At 36.2% G+C, this 19,488-nt stretch overlaps 1 protein-coding gene and 1 non-coding gene across 7 annotated transcripts in view; both read left to right on the plus strand.

The window, feature by feature from the left end:
- Positions 1-19,488, plus strand: part of ZNF638 (zinc finger protein 638) — a 133,260-nt gene that overhangs the window by 54,595 nt on the left and 59,177 nt on the right. For all 6 annotated transcript variants that reach the window (XM_059188008.1, XM_059188007.1, XM_059188005.1 and 3 more), the window contains exons 2-3: positions 11,177-12,686; positions 17,548-17,609. In XM_059188008.1, coding sequence (XP_059043991.1) covers positions 11,177-12,686; positions 17,548-17,609 — 1,572 coding nt within the window. The remainder of the gene's footprint in view (positions 1-11,176; positions 12,687-17,547; positions 17,610-19,488) is intronic.
- LOC131808699 (U6 spliceosomal RNA) lies at positions 14,622-14,733 on the plus strand. Its single transcript, XR_009344906.1, has one exon. It is a non-coding gene; the product is annotated as a U6 spliceosomal RNA (small nuclear RNA).

Raw genomic sequence — 19,488 nt, forward strand, 5'->3', positions numbered from 1 at the left:
AAAATAATTCTTGTTCCAGTCTTAATTTCTTTTGAATGTCTTCATTTCTTTAGAAAAGTTTTTATTATGGAAAATTTTTAAAATATGCAAAAGCAGAGAGTATTATGTAATTGTTAACCCATGTAATTATTGCCCAGCTTCAGTAATTGCAAGCTAGTGGTCATGTCTCTACCTTCCACCCTATTATTTTTAATCAAATCCTATATCATTCAATTTATAGTTCAGAATTTTTCTCTACAATATTTAGTGAAAAACATGCTTATCACTGCTAAAATGATAATTCCTTAATGCCGGTATTCAAATTTCCCCAGTTATGTCTCATATACCACACTCACAGTGTGTATATACATGTGCTAATTTTATTTCTATCTCAGCTATCTTGACATTTTCAGAAATAACCCAAGTCTTAATAAAAGAAGCAGATACCTACCTACTTCTTAAGTAAAGCATTTTGTTTACTATCTTAACAGTTTCTGAGCAGCACCTGTTTTGAGTCAGGAAGTATAATTAAAAAAAAAAGATTTATTAATTTATTTTGGAGGGGCAGAGGTGGGGGAGAGAGAATCTCAGGCAGACTCTGCTGAGTGCAGAGCCTGAGGGAGGGCTCTAACTCAGGACACTAAGATCATGACCTGAGGTGAAATTAAGAGGCAGCCTAGAACTGGTTGCTTAACCAGCTGAGCCACCCAGGCCCCTAAAAGTATAATCACCATTCTGCAGTGGGTGTTGTTTTTATTCCCATTTTTCACATGATGAAACTGAGGCTTGGGTTAACCAGCTTGCTGAAGGTCACTTTTTTAGCACTCAGCAGGACCAGAATTAATACACTGAATCTAAGGTCTAACTTGTTAGAAAACACTATGCTATATTAGTGTTAAATTTTACTTATGGGAGTTAACCAATTTTGCATGAAGTAATTCACTGGCACCCCTCCTAGCAGGGTGGATATCATCAGATTAGTTGAAATGTCCCCAAAGATGAGATTGTTTTGAATTGCATAATGGGCTGACTAATAGTCAATAGGGAGTGAGCAGGATGTAGAAAAAGAAAAACAAAGATGTGTTTAGGGCTGATGCTCTTTTATTGTGTTGCATGTTTTCTGCCTGTTGCCATACTTGGAGTCTTTTTTTTTTTTTTTTTGACTTCGTATATAAATAAGGGGTTAGTCTGGTGTTGGACTGAAGAGGTTGGGTCATGAACTTTCGAATTAATTAAATCTTTGGTAGGAATACCCTGTCTGTCCCTACGTCCCCTCTTCCATTTTTACACGCATAGACACATGTGATTTTTTTTCTTCCTGAACTGATTGAGAGTAATTGCATATTATTGTACTCCTTAACTTTAGTTTATTTCCTAAGGACGGAGTATTTTCCTTTGTTGTCAGAGTATAGTTAGCAACCTCAATAAATTTAACATTGATAAAATTCTTGACCATTTTCTGATTTTGTCAGTTGACTTAGTAGTGTTCTTTATAACACTTTATGGGTTTTTTGTTTTGTTTTGTTTTTCCAGTACAGAATCAGTCTAGGGTCAGATAACTGTATTTTTAATTGTTACATCCATTAGTCTTTTTTACTTTGGAACATTCCTATAACCTTTCTTTGTTTTTCGTAAAGTTGACATTTTTGAAAAGTACAGCCTGCTTTCTTTCTTTCTGTGTTCTTTTTACTTTCTTTCTTTTTTTTTTTTTTTTTTGGTAATAGAACATTTCTCATTTTGGATTTATCTAATGTTTCCTCTTGATTAGATTCAGATTATGTGTCCCTGGCCAGAAAAATCACATAAGTGGTGCTGGGTCCCCATGGTATCAAATCTGTAGGTGCATGATGTCCATCTGTCTGCCATGAATGATAATACGTTTGATAACATATTTGGTCAAAATATTTGATTTCTTCCCTATCCCCCCAGAACTAATTGATTGGTGGAGAGACATTTTAATACTACGCAGATGTCCTACTTATTAAAATTTCCTCTAGATTTAACATGCACAGATATTTTTGTCTGAACCAATCTTTACTATTATGGTTACAAAATGATGATTTTTCAAGTCAGTACTCTACATTTGCAGTGTTTGATTGCTATGGAGTTACAGACTTTTGTTTTTTTCAGTGGTTTATAATTTATTGTCCAGTTTTTCTTTTTCTCATTTCATATATATATATCTTGTCTTGCACAGTGAAAGCCCTGGCTCCCCAGACTATCAAATATTTACTTATTTGCTTAATCCTATAACATATCTAAAGTAATTTAAGAATTGCTTCAGCTCTATCATTACCAAAAAATCTCCCCAAAACAAACTACTAAAAAAAGTAAGAATTTATTGTAGTTCTCCCCTTTTTCCTAACTCCTCTAAAACAGAGGATATATAAAGCAAATAGGGGGTTCGTAAGTTACATGCATCAGTTTTTTAAGTGGGTTATAGTATACATTTGAAAAATGATTAGTTTGCTTTCAATTTTAGATTTTTTACCTTCTTCCATCCTTGTTTTAATTTAAATAAGTGTTGGTTGTTAACATGCTTCTGAAAGTCAGACTGTATAATAAGATGTACTCCATGAAATATTCCCATTTTCTTTAAGTCCTTTCTGTCCAGTATCCCATATAGGTAATCAGCTTGTTTCTGTTATCCTACCTGTGTTTCTTTTTGTGACTGCAAGCAAATATATGTGTTTTCTTATTTTCTTTTTTTTATACAAAATATAACATATTGGGGTGCCTGGGTGACTCAGTCCATTAAGCGTCTGTCTTCAGCTCAGGTCATGATCCCTGGCTCAGTGGAGAGCCTGCTTTTCCCTCTACCTTTTCTGTTCCCCCTTCTTGTGCACGCGAGCTCTCATGTCAAGTAAATAAAAGCTTCAAAAAAAAAAAAAAAAGGTACATGATATATATGCTTTTTTATGCTTTGTGAAGACTTAAAGGAATTTAGCATTTTAAGGCATTTGACCAGATAGTTTAGGTATGCTTAATCAAAGATTCTAGAAACTCATTTTAGGCAGAGACAGACATATTTTGGCCTGTACGCTTCATGAACGTGAACAGCCTAATTGCCAGGAAGGCAGGAATACAGTTATGCCTCAGAACGGTTGCATCTGGGTAGTGAATGTCTTCCATACTGTATTTACTTCTTGGGCCTGCTGACCTCTGTTACATTGGCTTTATTTTGTTTCCGTGGTTGTGTTTTCTCACTGAGGCAGTAAAAATGCTATTGGTAGCATATGAGTTTTATCAACATCCACCACTTTTCTCATTTCTAGTTTTTTTTTTTTTTTTTAAGATTTTATTTATTTTATTTGACAGAGAGAGAGATCACAAGTAGGCAGAGAGGCAGGCAGAGACAGAGGGGGAAGCAGGCTCCCTGCTGAGCAGAGGGCCCGATGCGGGGCTCGATCCCAGGACACTGAGATCATGACCTGAGCCGAAGGCAGCGGCTTAATCCACTGAGCCACCCAGGCGCCCCTCTCATTTCTAGTTTTAAAAACAGTCCCAGGAGAGATTTCTTTATTCCATCTTGGATTAGACAGTTCTCTTTGATTAATGCATTACATTTCTTGAGGGTAGCAAGGTAACCAGGCCCACCAAAGCACTTCTCAGGGAGGCATCATTTACTACGAGTACAGAGTGGTTTCTCAAGATCCATTTATGTATGCAGTGCTTTTTAAAAAAGTACATATAATTATATTCATCCTGTTTATCAAAAGGTTGTTTTCCTGGGGCACCTGGGTGCCTCAGTCATTAAGCATCTGCCTTCCGCTCAGGTCATGATCCCAGGGTCCTGGGATGGAGCCCCAAATCAGCCTCCCTGCCCAGCAGGAAGCTCACTTCTCCCTTTCCCACTCTGCCTGCTTGTGCTGTCTCTCTCTGTCAAATAAATAAAATCTAAAAAAAATTGTTTTCCTGGAAATAGTTAACTATTAAATCATTGCTATATGGGATGGGTAATGCATGGTTCTCATGGTGATATGTTCTTAGCATTGTGCATTAGCAAGTTGAGCTTTTTTTTTTTTTTTTTTAAATATATGGAATCATGTTTATCAGCCTGCTCAGGTGACAGTGAAGTTTGTGGTGCCCTCCATGATATCAAATGATGTTTCTAATCGTCTGCTTATTTTTTCTTTCTGTTTCTTTTTTGACAGTTTCTTTGAGGTGTACCACATTTTGGCATTTTAAGTTTTAGTGATATTGTCCAGCCAAACTTGTGATACCGTCAGAGTTATGACTTACCTTCTGTGAGACATGAAGGGACACAATTTGCGGTAGAAAACAGTTGGCTAATGAATCCATCTGTATAGTAGAAGAGATTAGCAGATTGAGTGACATTTAAACTGAGTAAAGCGTAGAAAGATAAGTACTCTCATTTATATTAACTGGCCAGTGTAATACCCGTATTCTTAGGTAGAAAAGTGGATTTATATGTTGGCAGTCACTCCAGCAAGATGTATGTATCTGGAAAAGTCAGTGGTTGGTTTTCCTTTATGTTAAAGTTATAGAAAAAACGCTTCTGTATGTCATGAGGGTAATTTTTCTTTATTTTGGGGGGGGGTGGTAATGAACATTTATTACTTTTTTTTACAATGAGAAAAAGCAAAGCAATAAAATTTACATTTTATGTATCTAGAATATTGTATGGAAAAATACAGAGAGGAAGTATAGATTCTAGTTATGGTCTTGCAACTCAGTCCTGAGGCTTCAGTTAATCTGTAAAAACTGGGATTCCCTTGCTCACTGTGTGGTTGTGAGGTTCCAGGTAGATAATGAATATTAAAGTGCTTTGTAAAGTTCACCTTTGGGTTTTGATATAAATTTTTCATTATGGCTAATGGAGCCATTATGATCAGGCTGACTAATTTTTGATGATACTTGTAGATTTTTAGATTTCTGGTTTCTTTAACAGTATCTTTAACAGTATCTGGTTTCTTTAACAGTATCTTTAGCAGAAAATAAAGGACTATCTTTCTTCCAAAAGATTATGTTAGAATAACAGGCAGTGTTTGATTTTCCATGGTGGTGAACATCTCAGAAGGAATTTATGGGATCTAGTGTCAATATATTTTTAATCCATCAAGCCATTTCTGCATGCCTGCCTCGGAGGTCAGTTTCTATTAAATGTTTCTAAAAGAATTTTTATGTTTGACATTTTATTGAATATTTGTTGTTTCAGAGTGGCATGTTTCGGTTTTTAAAGGGGCATAGAAAAGAGTTAACTGCTACTTATCACAATAATAGAATTTTTTGAGGAGTTCATAATGTTTCGTGACCAGTAAATATCCTGGTTTTTAAAAGATACTTAATATAGGAAAATAAAATGTTAACTGAAAACTGTATTTCTAATTTCATACAGTAAAGTTTGGTGTATTTTCCTGCCCTTCTCATTCATGTGTGTATTCACATAAACCTGAAAGAAATTAAATCAAAATACTAGTTCATTCTAGGATCATGGTTTTAGTGGTAAGGATTTAATATACTACTTTTTATTTTCTATGAAAAGCATATGTTACTTATATGATAGGAATAAAATTTGTTTTTAAGTATTAATATTTAGTTATAGTTGTTTTCAAAGCGGTGTTAATATGAAAAACTCAGATCTTAACTCCGGTTTTTCAGAGTTAGTTTAGTGATTTCATAAATTACTGTAGGTGAACCATCCTTTTTGTGGCTAAAGCTCAGTTATCCAGAAAATGGCATATTCCCTAATAGTTATAGTTAATAAAGATTATATTTACAGTGTCAGGCATTTGTTCGGAGTTTTGGCTGTCACTTGTTACTTTGTAAAAATTCTGTGATATTACCAGAATTTACAAATAACTGTAACCGAATGCCACTGTTGGTGAAACCCTTTGGGTTTTTTGTAGTAGCAGATTTTGGAGAACAAGGATTCTCTTATATTTGCTATTTTTGGTTTAGATACCAGCTTGACTTTAGACATATGTGATGGTAGTACTATATCTATATAAGTAATACTATTATGTGGATATTTTATCTTTAATCAGCATTTTACGTTTTGTCCATATGCCAATTAAAAAAGAGGAAAACAATTTGGAGGGTTTTATGTACTAGTTATTATCCTTAGGGTATGTCCCACCAAGGATATTTAATATTCCTTTTTACAGGTGCAAAATATGGTGTAACATAGTTTATTTGACCAATCTCCAGTCTTTGCAAACCCTCTTAATTGGAGAGCTGTGAAAAGGGAAATATCCAAATTTCTAACTGTATTTTATCATTTTGGTTTCTCTGGTTCTTATGAGACACTAACTCCATCTTAAAAACTGGAGCATTAGCTTTATAAAGGAAGGGTTCTGTTCTGGCTTAATAGCCTTGCTACTTCCCCATGAAGATCAGCACTGTTAAAGTATTTGTTTAGTGGGTGAATAAGAGTTGGGTTTGAAGTTACTGTGACATATTTATGTTAAGACAGTTTCTCTAAGTTTTGAGGCGTACCTAGAATTTTTTTAGGTATCCTGAAAGATCCGATAGTTGATTTTGAATTTTATTCTTCTGAATCTGTTGAGGTGATAAATTCCTATGCCTCATTTAGTGATTAGCATTTGCGTTGAGCATTTCCGAGGCATTTTTGGTAGGGCTGAAGTTTAAACAAAGGGGAGACAAGTTAAGCAACAAAGGAAAGGATGCTGATCGGTGGGGCTTGCTTGTCTTTACATTAGAGTTGAAGAAATGAAGCTTGAAAATTATATAACTGCAAAAGGAAAGTTTGTAATACTTTATAAATGGAACGCTTGAACTACAATTACCAGCTTCTTTTTAATCAAAACGTTTTGTTTGCAGTTAATGTGAATGATAGTTTTAAGAGAGACTAAACCATAACTTTCCTAAATGATTTTTTAATCATTTAGGAAATATGCTTACACTTGAAAAATAAAAAGACAATTATGCAAATGAAATATGGGTGTACTCCTTAAATTTCATTTACAGAAAACTCATAAAGTTACTTAATGTTTTTTTAGCCATGGAAGATCTGTTACTTGGCATATGCATTGTAGGCATACTTTTTTGTATATTTTAAAAATAGTCTCTGTCAGTTCTTACCAGTGTTGAGCATTGTGTTTCATGCTTCACACTTAACATTCATGTCACTGTAGTGAAAATTTCCACTGTAGTGGAAATAGAACTAGAGACAGCTGAGCATGTATAGTATAGTAATTTATCATATGTTAGTATAGTATAGTAACTTATACTATACTATAATTTTACTATACATGTATAGTAAAGTAATTTATCGTAATTCCTCTTTAGTGATGTTTGATGGACTACTTTGTCAGAAACTTTTCTACCAGGATTAAAAGTGATAGTGGTAGCACAAGAATGTGTTTGATGATTTTACATCAGTCAATCAGTGTCTGAAAATAGTAACTAAATGCAATCTAAAATGAAAATATACTTAGAATAGGTCTTAAATCCAGAAGGAGTCTTGGGATAAAAGTTAGAAGTGTTGGCTTAAAGTTCAGAAGGATTAAACTTGTTCTTAGAAGGGAGGTTAAAGAGAGCTATTGAAAGAGTGATGTTTGCTTATAATGATAGATTTTCCAGGATACACATATCTGGAGAGAAACTTTCTTACCTCTAGCCAACAGTAGGTCCTGGAATCAGAATGCTTCATATATAACTATGACTAAGCCCCTAACTTGTCTTACCAAGAGAGAAGGGAAGACAGCCTCTTTGGGAGAGCCAGGACTGCTTTGTCCTCATTAGATTTCACTTTGGGACTCAACCATGTAAGTCACTCAGACGAGATAGGACATCTAGTGTGTGTGCACACGTGTGTGTTTTAAGGCTAAAAATGCAAATAACCCAGATCTCTGCTTACTGAGAGTTGAAATTTCAATTAGGGAAAGGCCTTTTAATTCTCTTCATTTATATTCCAAACTGTTCTATGAATCTTGAATCTTTCAGGACTGATATTCATGACTACAACACTGATATAGATAATGGCAGTGGAAATAATTCTGCCCTTATTAGTAAGTAGCTTTCTCCCCAAGGGCAGACCTCCACTTTTCCCACTCTTTTAGTCCCTTCCCGAGGACTGTCCCCCTCTCCCCAACTCCCCACCTTATGCTATAGCAACTAAAAGCTGAAGGGGGGTAGAGAAAGGAGGGGCTCAGGACCCTGGTTACATACTGTAAGTCACAAGTTACTGTTATAATTGTTCCTTGCTGTGCTTTACCAGTTACTAAATATTTGAAATATCACCTCTGAGTATAAGCATGAAGAAGACTCAAGTTTAGGAAGCACAAAATGAAGTTTTTTTTTTTTTTTTTAAAGATTTTATTTATTTATTTGACAGAGAGAGATCACAAGTAGGCAGAGAGAGAGGAGGAAGCAGGCTCCCTGCTGAGCAGAGAGCCCGATGCGGGACTTGATCCCAGGACCCCGAGATCATGACCTGAGCCGAAGGCAGTGGCTTAACCCACTGAGCCACCCAGGCGCCCCCAAAATGAAGTTTTTAAATAAACAACAGCATCATACAGCCTTTAATGTACAGTAAGCATCATGTCTCTCTAGGAAGAGTAGCTAGTGCATGCATTTCAGACTTTCTTGACCAGGGAATTTGTTTGTGGAAGACCTACAGTCTTAACAGGATATTTCTGCAGAATACAGTTTGTGAAGGGCTGCTCTCTTACAGTCTATAAACATATATCATAGACCCATTAGGAAATATGTAGGTAAGTTTTTTCCTTTAAAGAACTTAGGACTTACATACCTCTAAATGATACCTTGTTCACAATTCCATGTGGTAGGTAGATGACTGAAATCTGTTCTTTTTGATTTCCTTATGGGGGACAAACAGTACTTGGGAGAGTTTGTGTTCCTGATGTTGTGGGAAGAGTCCTCACCAGTTAAGGAAAACGGTGCTGAAACATTTTGAGTAACTAGATGACAAACTGTTTATGTAAGACAGAGTTTTCTTGGAAATAATTCTATTTTATGGAAAACAGGCACAGTTTCGTATGGCTGTTGTCTAAAAAGACCTGGAGTTTGTTATAAATGAACATTATTGACACAATTCGGATATCATTTCATTGTTTGCTAAACTTGTGTCTGCTGCTTGTATCTGTTGAATTAGAAGCTTGTGTAATTTTTGTTGTTGTGTTTCATTCCGATTTGAAAATTAATTATGTATGTTAATGACTGGATGTGATCAAACAGGTTAACAAATATTTGAGGGTATTTTTTTCTTTTTAAGATTTTATTTATTTATTTAGCAGAGATCACAAGCAGGCAGAGTCAGGCAGAGAGAGAGGAGGAAGCGGGCTTCCTGCAGAGCAGAGAGCCCGATGTGGGGCTTGATCCCTGAACCCTGGGACCATGATCTGAGCCGAAGGCAGAGGCTTCAACCCACTGAGCCACCCAGGTGCCCCTATTTGAGGGTATTTTAAGTAGGAGTAGAGTTTATGCTTGGAAGGTAAGACAGCAATAAACATATGCTTTTAATTGACAGTGGATAGTTTAAAAAAAAGATCACACATATGAACACAAAATGTATGAATCCCAAATAGAACAAGCAACAAATAAGAAAGTTTGGACCTTTGTGGTCAGAAAGGTTTAATGGGGGCTTACCATTGAGTAAAATCAAGTAAGTCATGATGGTCCAGGGCATAGTTATTTTGTTTGTTTTGATTGGAACAGATGATTAGAAGGGAGTGTGTTAACCAGATAAAGCCCATTTCTCAGCCAAATTAACATTTCACTACCATTATAAATTTAAAAAGGATGTAGTGGAGTTATGGGTGAAGTTGTAGCTTGAACCAGAAAGCGATGATCATCAAATATGATCTGTAGTGTGGATTTTCACAGTAAGTGTAGATGTCTCAAGACCTCGTGTTTCCCACCTTGCATTTCTGTCAGGTATAAAAGTAGGTAAACAGGCATAGTCTTTTTTTTTTTAAACTGGGAGAGGAAGTCCAGGTCGGTGGTCGCTGACCTTGGTCCTGAATGATAGCTAAATCACTGTTTTCCTGAGACTCAGGTTAGAATGAGTTGTGTTGTGCTCTCATGGCTGGACAGCAACCAGTTTAATACAGTGTCTGGAACTGCAGAATATTCTTGCTCACATCTATTAGTGGTTAAGAGCATGTGTTATGGGGTTAAATTACCTTGAGTGCAAATCTTGGCCCAGTCATTTATTATCTGTGCAAGTTACTTCATTTTTGTGCCTTAGTGTCCTTGTCTGTAAAACTTAATATTTGAAGGGGTTGTTGTGAGAATTAAATTAATCAATCCATACAAAGTGCTTAGAACAGTCACTGGCACATGAATAGTATAAACTTAGTCTTTGTTATTATCTATACATATTTGCCTATACACTGGAGGGAATCCAAGAGAAAGGTGACTGGTGGTTGTGCTGCTTATTATGTCGTCTGTTATAATCAGTCTATGCTCCTGTGTGCACTCGTTTGTCAGACTCTAGTCAAGTTTTCTTCTTAAAAGAAACATTGTTTAATAATGGAAACTTAAGGGCGTCTGGGTGGCTCAGTGGGTTAAGCTGCTGCCTTCGGCTCAGGTCATGATCTCGGGGTCCCGGAATCGAGTCCCACGTCGGGCTCTCTGCTCAGCAGGGAGCCTGCTTCCTCCTCTCTCTCTCTCTCTGCCTCTCTGCCTACTTGTGATCTCTGTCTGTCAAATAAATAAATAAAATCTTAAAAAAAATAATGGAAACTTAAGCATAGTCTAATTACTATATGGAATTTGTGAGATACGATTTCAAGGAACACTGTGTCTTGGAGAAATGGGTCTTGTAAAATTTTAGGCTTACAGTTTTTGTTTTAATGGTTCGTACCTAACGTACATATTAAGAATAATACATTCTAAATATTTTAATGACTTCCTCTTTTTTTCCAGTAACAAAGCATGAAATAAATCCCCAGTGTTTTTCAAGATTATGTAAAAGGATTTGTAATTACCGCTCAGCACCTAGGACAGCACCCAGTGCAACACTTTGTACATGAACTCTGGCTTGAGGTTTGGGGTGTGTGCTCTGGATTCGGGAAAGAAAAGAAGAGAACATTTTGGGAAAGTTAACAATTCTCGTAAACACCCTAAAAGTATATGAATGGAGGATGGTTTCATGGCTTTATTTCAAAATGCTTTACACTGGCTGTAGAACCCACTTCATGACGTAGTTTGAGTTAAAATGATCTAATATTTGTGTTTTAACTTTCAGCTTTGTGTTATTCTTGGAAAATTTCGCACCACTTGTGAATTCCTTGAACCTGGGCATTGCAAACCCACTTCTGTTGGGCCCATCTCCTTTACACTTTGCTCAGATTAAGACTCAGTTGGCTCTTCAGCAGCTGAATGCCGTTGCCTCACATAGTTCAACACCACCTTATACATTATTAAATCAGGCTTTCTTGAAAATAGCCATGTCGAGACCCAGGTTTAATCCTCGAGGAAACTTTCCACTTCAGAGGCCGCGAGCACCTAACCCTTCTGGGATGAGGCCTCCAGGACCATTTATGAGACCTGGATCCATGGGTCTTCCAAGATTTTACCCAGCAGGGAGAGCCCGTGGAATTCCGCACAGATTTGCTGGCCATGAATCTTATCAGAACATGGGACCACAGAGAATGAATGTTCAGGTAACTCAACACCGAACTGATCCAAGATTGACCAAAGAAAAATTGGATTTTCATGAAGTTCAACAAAAGAAGGGGAAGCCTCATGGTAGCCGGTGGGATGATGAGCCTCATATATCTGCATCAGTGGGAGTGAAACAGAGTCTAACACAGGTTACAGAGCAGAGTCCTCAAGTGCAGAGCCGCTATACAAAAGAGAGTGCCTCAAGTATCTTAGCAAGTTTTGGATTATCTAATGAAGATTTAGAAGAACTCAGTCGCTATCCTGATGAACAGCTAACCCCTGAAAATATGCCATTAATTTTGAGGGATATAAGAATGCGAAAGATGGGGCGTCGATTACCCAATTTGCCTTCTCACAGCAGAAATAAAGAAACGCTTGGTAATGAGGCAGTTTCAAGTAATGTGATTGATTATGGGCATGCAAGCAAATATGGCTACACAGAAGATCCACTTGAAGTACGTATTTATGATCCTGAAATTCCAACAGATGAGGTCAAGAATGAATTTCGGTCACAGCAGAGCATTTCTGCTTCTGTTCCCACTCCAAATGTGATATGTAATTCTATGTTTCCTGTTGAAGATGTGTTTCGACAGATGGACTTCCCCGGTGAGTCCTCTAATAATCAGTCCTTTTTCCCAGTTGAGAGTGGAACTAAGATGTCAGGCTTACACATTTCAGGACAGTCAGTCCTTGAACCAGTAAAATCCGTCAGTCAATCCATTAGCCAAACAGTTAACCAGACAATGAATCAGTCTCTTATTCCTCCACCTATGAACCAGCAACCTTTTTCATCAGAATTAATTTCAGCTGTAAGCCAGCAAGAGCGGATCCCACATGAACCAGTGATTAATTCATCTAGTGTACATGGATCAGGAGGAAGCAAAAAGAATTACCGGTCAGAGGCTGACATTCCGATTCAGTCGCCCTTTGGGATTGTGAAAGCATCATGGTTACCAAAGTTTTCACATGCTGATGCCCAGAAGATGAAGAGACTTCCAACTCCCTCTATGATGAATGATTATTATGCAGCGTCTCCAAGAATATTTCCACATTTGTGTTCTCTGTGTAACGTAGAATGTAGTCATTTGAAGGTGAGTGTTTTTAAAGATCACTGTATAATGATACTCAGCGCCCAAATTTCCTCTAAATTTTTATATTGTGCTGGTCTTAACTAGGCATTGAGGACATGGCAGAAATTATTTGTGATTGCAACTTCCCTGCTTAGTTGTAATCTAAATGGTCCTGGCCTAAATACTGGATTGAGTGTTAGGCTTTCTGTATTCTTGTGACTGGGCACATGACCTAGTTTGTCCATGTACTTTGAACTTTTGGATTAGTTCTCTCAGAAAATTCATGCAACATAAAATTTGTATAACATAAACCATGGACTTATAAAACAACATCTCATGAGTCAAGTTTAAATAGAATCTGTTACTATAAAAATATAAAAGGTTGGAATAAAATATTTGTACTGCACACTTTCAAGAGACAGTGTATTGCAGCCTTGCATGTATCTACCTGTGTTGGGCTAAAAGACAGTTAATGTTAATTTTAATATTTTCTGATTCTAGCTAGACTAGGATTTTTAGTGTTTCATGAGAAGGAGCTTCCTAAACTTAATCCATAGCAAAATTGAGTCAAGAACAATTATTTTGGGGTTAGCTGTCAACTCAGAATAGTGTAAAATGGTAAACTTTAGAGAGAAAAATCTTAAAATAATAAAAAAGGCCTTAGGTACCTCTATCGTCAGTATAATTAGAAGAAAGTATTTTATAGAAGTGCTGAAGAGTAATGTAGAATATACTTTTTTGATAGTACAGTTGACTCTTGAACAGCTTGGGGCTTGGGGGTGCCAACTCCTGCACCGTTGAAAGTCCAAGTTGACTCCTTAAAAACTACTAATAGCCTGTTGACTAGAAGCCTTACTGACAGCATAGATAGTTGGTTAATACGTTTTGTATGTTAATAGTATTGTATACTGTATTCTTATGATAAAAGTAAGCTAGTGAAAAGAAAATAGTAAGAAGATGGTGAGAAAATACATTTATGTATACTGTAAAAATCTGTGTGTAAGTGGACCCGTGCACTTCAAACCGGTGTTCAAGGGTCAACTGTAATCGTTGGCGGATTTGTGTAGGAATTCTCCAGTATGATTTACTTACTTACATGTATTTGGAAACCACTGTTTCTTCTGTTCACTAATGGGATTTGTGGATTTATATTATAAATGGTCAGGAAGGAATGTACTTCCTATGGAATAAGCTTCGATTCAACGCCATATCATTGGCTATATACTTTGTATAGGTTTAAAAACCTATAGGTGTTTAATTCTCTTTTTTTCTACTTCCAGTGCTGCCCTTTTTTATTGTCTTTGTATTATCCACTCAACAGATTTCAGCTGATGCTTTTGTTAACTCTAGTAAAGGAAAGTGACATTCTTCCTCATTTTAGCCAAATTTGTGGAGTTCTAGTAAAATAATAGTTGGTGTCCCTATCAAGGGAGATAGCCAAATCTTGAAAAATCTCAGAATAATTCATAGTACTTAGCCTTTAAGTAGTGCTGGTCTAAGTTCCTAATTGAGTAATAGGCTGTCTGTGTTCCATTTGAACTTTTAACTAGTCATGGTGAATCCAAGAAAGGTATATTAAAATAAAGAACTTAAAATTTTTTATTTTGTCGAATGGAAAAGGTATACGTTTATTCAGTAGGTATTTACTGATTACCAGTTTCATACATGGCTGTATTAGATGCTGGGCAGAAATGAGAGCTATATAAAATGAAGATGTTAGTCTTAAGCAGTTTAAACAGTCTCACTGAAGAGAAAAATTACACACCAAAGGAATTTTAAAAATTAGAGGGCATCACATGGTTCAGTGATTGCATTTAACTTTTTGGATGTGCTGTAGGGGAGAGAGATTTAATATATCTACTTTGACTTTAGGCTTATATTGTTTCAGGCCAGCTTTATTAATTTATCAACATATTGTGTTTTTAGCAGCATATAATTAAAAAGAAGTATAAATAATGCTTGCTTTGGCAGCACTTACCTAAAATTGAATCAATAGAGAGAAGATTAGCATGCCCCGTGTACAAGGATGACATGTGATGTTCCATGACATGATATGTTCCATGTTTTTTGTAGTAAGTGTAGTTGCCGTCATCATCTCATACAGATAAAAAGAAAGCGCCCCTCCCCCCAAAAGTATAAATGTACTTTCTGACTTCAAAAGACTAGTTGGGTAAGATTTAGTGACAGAGACTAACTATGTTGAATCTGGCCTGGAAGGATTTGGGAAGGAAGACTTCATGGAGTTGGTTAAATATAGGTCTTAAATAATGAGTAGGCTTCAGATATACCTAGGGAAGGAGGAATGACATTTTCCATGTCAGCAGTAACAGTAGGTACCAAAGGCCTTCAAAAGCTTAGCTTAAGGAGTTTAGACTTGAGGTGAGCTTAAGGAATTTAGACTTGAGGTGAAAGGCATTAGGAAGCTAATTAAGGTTTTTGGTACATGAAGTGACATGTTCAAAGTGTATTTTAGGGAGATAAATCTGACAAATGTATGCAAGATGAATAAGAATGAGAAAAGATAATGGTAGGGCACTGAATATGAGGCTTCCCTAGTTCCTTCAAGTTTAAGATGGTGAAAGTCTGGGTTAGTATGATAAAAATAAAACTTCGAAAAATAAATCATTAGTAATTGATTCATTAGAATTCACAGAGATTGCCATTTAAAATACCTTTTCTTTTAATAACAGCATGATGGATCTAACTAATGAATTCTTTACTACTAGATGACCCCATGATGGGGATTTGTGAACATGAACATAGGTGGTACAAACAACTTCTCTTTTTCTGTGTGCTATATCTTGCTACCTTGTAAATATGCATTTATATGACATTGTAAATAATGTAGCCAATTAATGTAAAGTATCGACTGCCGTTTTTTTTTTTTTTTTGGCTAATTGTCATTTGACAGATAGTCCCCCACCGCTGAATCTTTAAAACTATAGCCTGAAAAGGGCAACAGTAGACTGTAAAATGTATTTCTTTTCTAAATTGGGGTTCAGATGTCAAGAGAAGGAGCTGTGCTTAGTTCAGATGTTATGTCTTTTGGGCTGTCCTCAGTTTAGAAGCTGTCTTTCTGACTTAAATAATTCAGTTTGAGAAAATATTAATTGACATAAAAGATTTTTGAGATAATTGGAGGATAGAGTAAACTCATATGGGTAGGTATTTTCACAGTTTGATTCTGTGCCTACTCAAGCCTGCAGTCTTACAAGCATTTCCTGCTTAGTAGGTAATTATCACTTTTTCTCTAGAGAGGCAGTACTGCTTTTGGATCCTTTTTATCTAATCTGGATACTCTAGACAGTCTAGAAATTGGGTGGCATAGGTATATTTATTGAGCTTAAAGCAAGTGCTATCATGAGTGAAGTGGGCCTGTTAAATAGTACTTGGTGTGAGTGTGTGTGTGTGTATTCATATGCATATATATATATATATATATATATATTTGTATAGAACTGGAGAGTATGCCTCAAATAGGGCAGGTATCAGCATCAGCTGATACTTGCTATACAGAATACATCCAGTATTGTTTTTTCAAGAAAAGCTGCAAGTTTGGATTTGGGGGTAGAAATCACTGGATTTTTAAATGATGGCAACTTATTCAAATAAAATGCTTTATGGTGTAAATAAATTATGCCCAACCACTATTTGCCAGTGTGTCTGTTTGATGTAAACAATGTCCAGTTAATGTCAAAGACATGGGTTCAGCAGTACTAGAGACTCTTCACTGCCAGTCTCTTCTAGCTTCTATTTGTACCATTGAGCGGGATATGCAGACATTTCTTTTTTGCAATCCACAATCAGTTTCATGGCTTAATGAAGTAGTTTAGGGTTTTTCCTAACCTGTTGCTGAGTATTATAAATAGCACACACTTGTCTTCAGATAGTTCTTGACAAGACAGATTCCAAAATTAGTGTCAACTGTGGTTTTAACTGTGGAAACTTCTAGTTTGTAGCAGTGATATATTAAAATGTTTTTGAAATGGATATGAATAACATTTTCTTCAAGGAACATTTTAAAATACAGAACCGTTGAGTAAGTTTTTTTTACCTATCCAAATGCCGGAGAAACAATAAAACATTGAGTAATAATACACATTGCTTTTAACTGTTTCACTTGGGGGACTGTATCTTTGAAAACTGTACATTGTCTTTTCTAAAAATTTTAATCAGATGTATCTTCCAGGAGCTGTTTTGTGGGTACACAATGTAATTTTAGGGCAGATTTATAAATGAAGTAATGTATTAAAAAAGCATTTTGTTCATTGTAAAGCTCTATGTAAGGGATATTGTGTCTTTGAAATGGTGTTACTTTCCCTTAAATCCTGAAAATAAATTAGATTTAATCAGCAGTTTTTCATATTTTTACTAATCTTATCCTTTATCAATATAGTGGGTACCGTGTTTGGAATGGTACTGACCTAAGAGGTAGGATTTTTTGTTGTTGATGTTGTTAGCTTGAATTTAGAGATACAAGTTATTGATACTATATTTTTGAGATGCCATTTCAGATACTATTTTATTTATGGAGTTTTTGGTGTTTTCTGGAGTATTTTTATATGTAAGATGAATTATTTCTGAAAAATGCTTTTATTTTTTCCAAGGTTAAATATATTTGATTTCAAAATGAGTATCCATGGGTATGATTTTTTAAATGTTTTCTATACTAAAATGTTTCAAAATGGCATCAGTAAGGTCTGGTATTAAGTACCTTTGTTTGGAGGTACTTTATTTTTGTGAAATATTATTGAGTAGTCAAATGTTATTTATAACTACATTTGTTAATTTTTGAAAAAAGAATCCTGTGTCATTTTTTAAAAGCCTAATTTCATAGTGTGAGGAATATTCTAATTTCAGTGCTTTTCTCCTTTCACAATAGGATTGGATTCAGCATCAAAATACATCTACTCATATTGAGAGTTGCCGCCAGTTACGTCAACAGTAAGAACAAATTTTTCTTTTTTATAGGTAGCAAATTTATGAAATAGTAATTTTCAGGTATGACTGTTTAATAACTTTAGTGTGGTACTTTAGAGAAAAATATTCTTAGAAAGCTATTGCATATTTGAAATATTTTATGAAGCATGTTTAATCTTTTTCCAAAAGGAGAGAATTAAATATGATGTTTTCTTCTCTCTCTAATTATTCCCAGTAGGTAGACTTAGTATCATGGGTTCATTCCTTACTGGCTTGCCTGCTTTGTAGTGGTTTAACTATTTTAGAGTAGATAGCATTCCCTTTTCCTATCTGCTCCGCTTTCCCAAAGGACAAAAAACTAAAAACCACCCCAAACCAAACACCAATATTTAATTTCATGTGCAAAGCTCTCCTCTGGTTTAGAACCTATTTTAAGAAAAAACCTTAAAAAAAAAAAGAATAAACCTTAGTGGCACCTGGGTGGTTCAGTCAGTTAAGAGCCTCCTTTTCCGTTCACCTCTGCTCCTTCCCCTGCTTGCTTGCTCATGTGTATGTGCTCTCTCTCTCAAAATAGATAAATCTTAGGGAAAAAAAAGAATAAACCTTAAGTGGGAGATAAACAAGCTAAATGTGTTGGTTCCTCAGCATTGTTTCTTTAGTTCTTCAACCTTTTGCCCTTTTTTTTTTTTTTTTTTAAGATTTTATTTATTTATTTGACAGACAGAGATCACAAGTAGGCAGGGGGGTGGGGGAGTGGTAAGTAGGCTCCCTGCTGAGCAGAGAGTCCATTGCAGGGCTCCCATCCCAGGACCCTGGGATCATGACCCAAGCCAAAGGCAGAGGCTCAATCCACTGAGGCACCCAGGCGCCCCAACCTTTTGCTTTTCTAAGACAGACACCTATGAAGGTGAAAAGTGTAACTTCAGCAGGAATCTCTTATATATCTCATGGAGTAACAAAATTCAGTTTTATTCCCTGTACTCTACACAATGATATAGTTGTGTGAAGTTACCGGTCCCTAAACTGATGATAGGAACATGTTTTGGGGCAAATGATTTTGTCACAGCTGTTTTGGGTTTTGGTTTTGTTCTTTATGAAAACATTATCAAAATATTTTGAGATTGTTCAGGACTCTTCCAGTCATGTGATAAACTTAATTCAAAGTAGTTTTTATTTTATTTTATATTCATTATTATTATTATTATTATTGTAAGATTTTATTTATTTGACAGAGATCATAAGTAGGCAGAGAGGCAGGCAGGTGGGGGAGAAGCAGGCTCCCCGCTGAGCAGGGAGCCTGATGTGGGACTCGATCCCAGGACCCTGAGATAACTACCTGAGCCGAAGGCAGAGCCTTTAACCCCCAGAGCCACCCAGATGCCCCTTATATTTATTTTTTAAAGATTTAACTAATTTATTTTTTTTTAGAGAGAGCCAGAAAGGGCAGCAGGACCTTGAGTAGGGGGAGGAGCATGGAGAGAGGGAGAAGGAAGGGAAAGAATCTTGACCAGGCTTTACACTGAACGTGGAGCTCGATGCAGGGCTCTGTCTCATGGCCCTGAGATCATGACCTGAGCTGAAACAAGGAGTCTGACTGCAGACTTAAGCGACTACATCACTCAGGGACCCCAAAGTCATTTTTATTTTTATTTTTATTTTTATTTTTTTTAAGATTTTATTTATTTATTTGTCAGAGAGAGAGAGAGAACACGAAAGTGAGCACAGGCAGACAGAGTGGCAGGCAGAGACAGAGAAGCAGGCTCAAGGAGCCCAATGTGGAACTCGATCCCAGGACGCTGGGATCATGACCTGAGCCGAAGGCAGCCACTTAACAACTGAGCCACCCAGGCGTCCCCAAAGTCATTTTTTTTTTTTTTTTAAAGATTTTATTTATTTGACAGAG

The sequence above is a fragment of the Mustela lutreola genome, chromosome 9 (genome assembly GCF_030435805.1).
Source record: "Mustela lutreola isolate mMusLut2 chromosome 9, mMusLut2.pri, whole genome shotgun sequence".
NCBI classification, from domain to species: Eukaryota; Metazoa; Chordata; class Mammalia; order Carnivora; family Mustelidae; genus Mustela; species Mustela lutreola.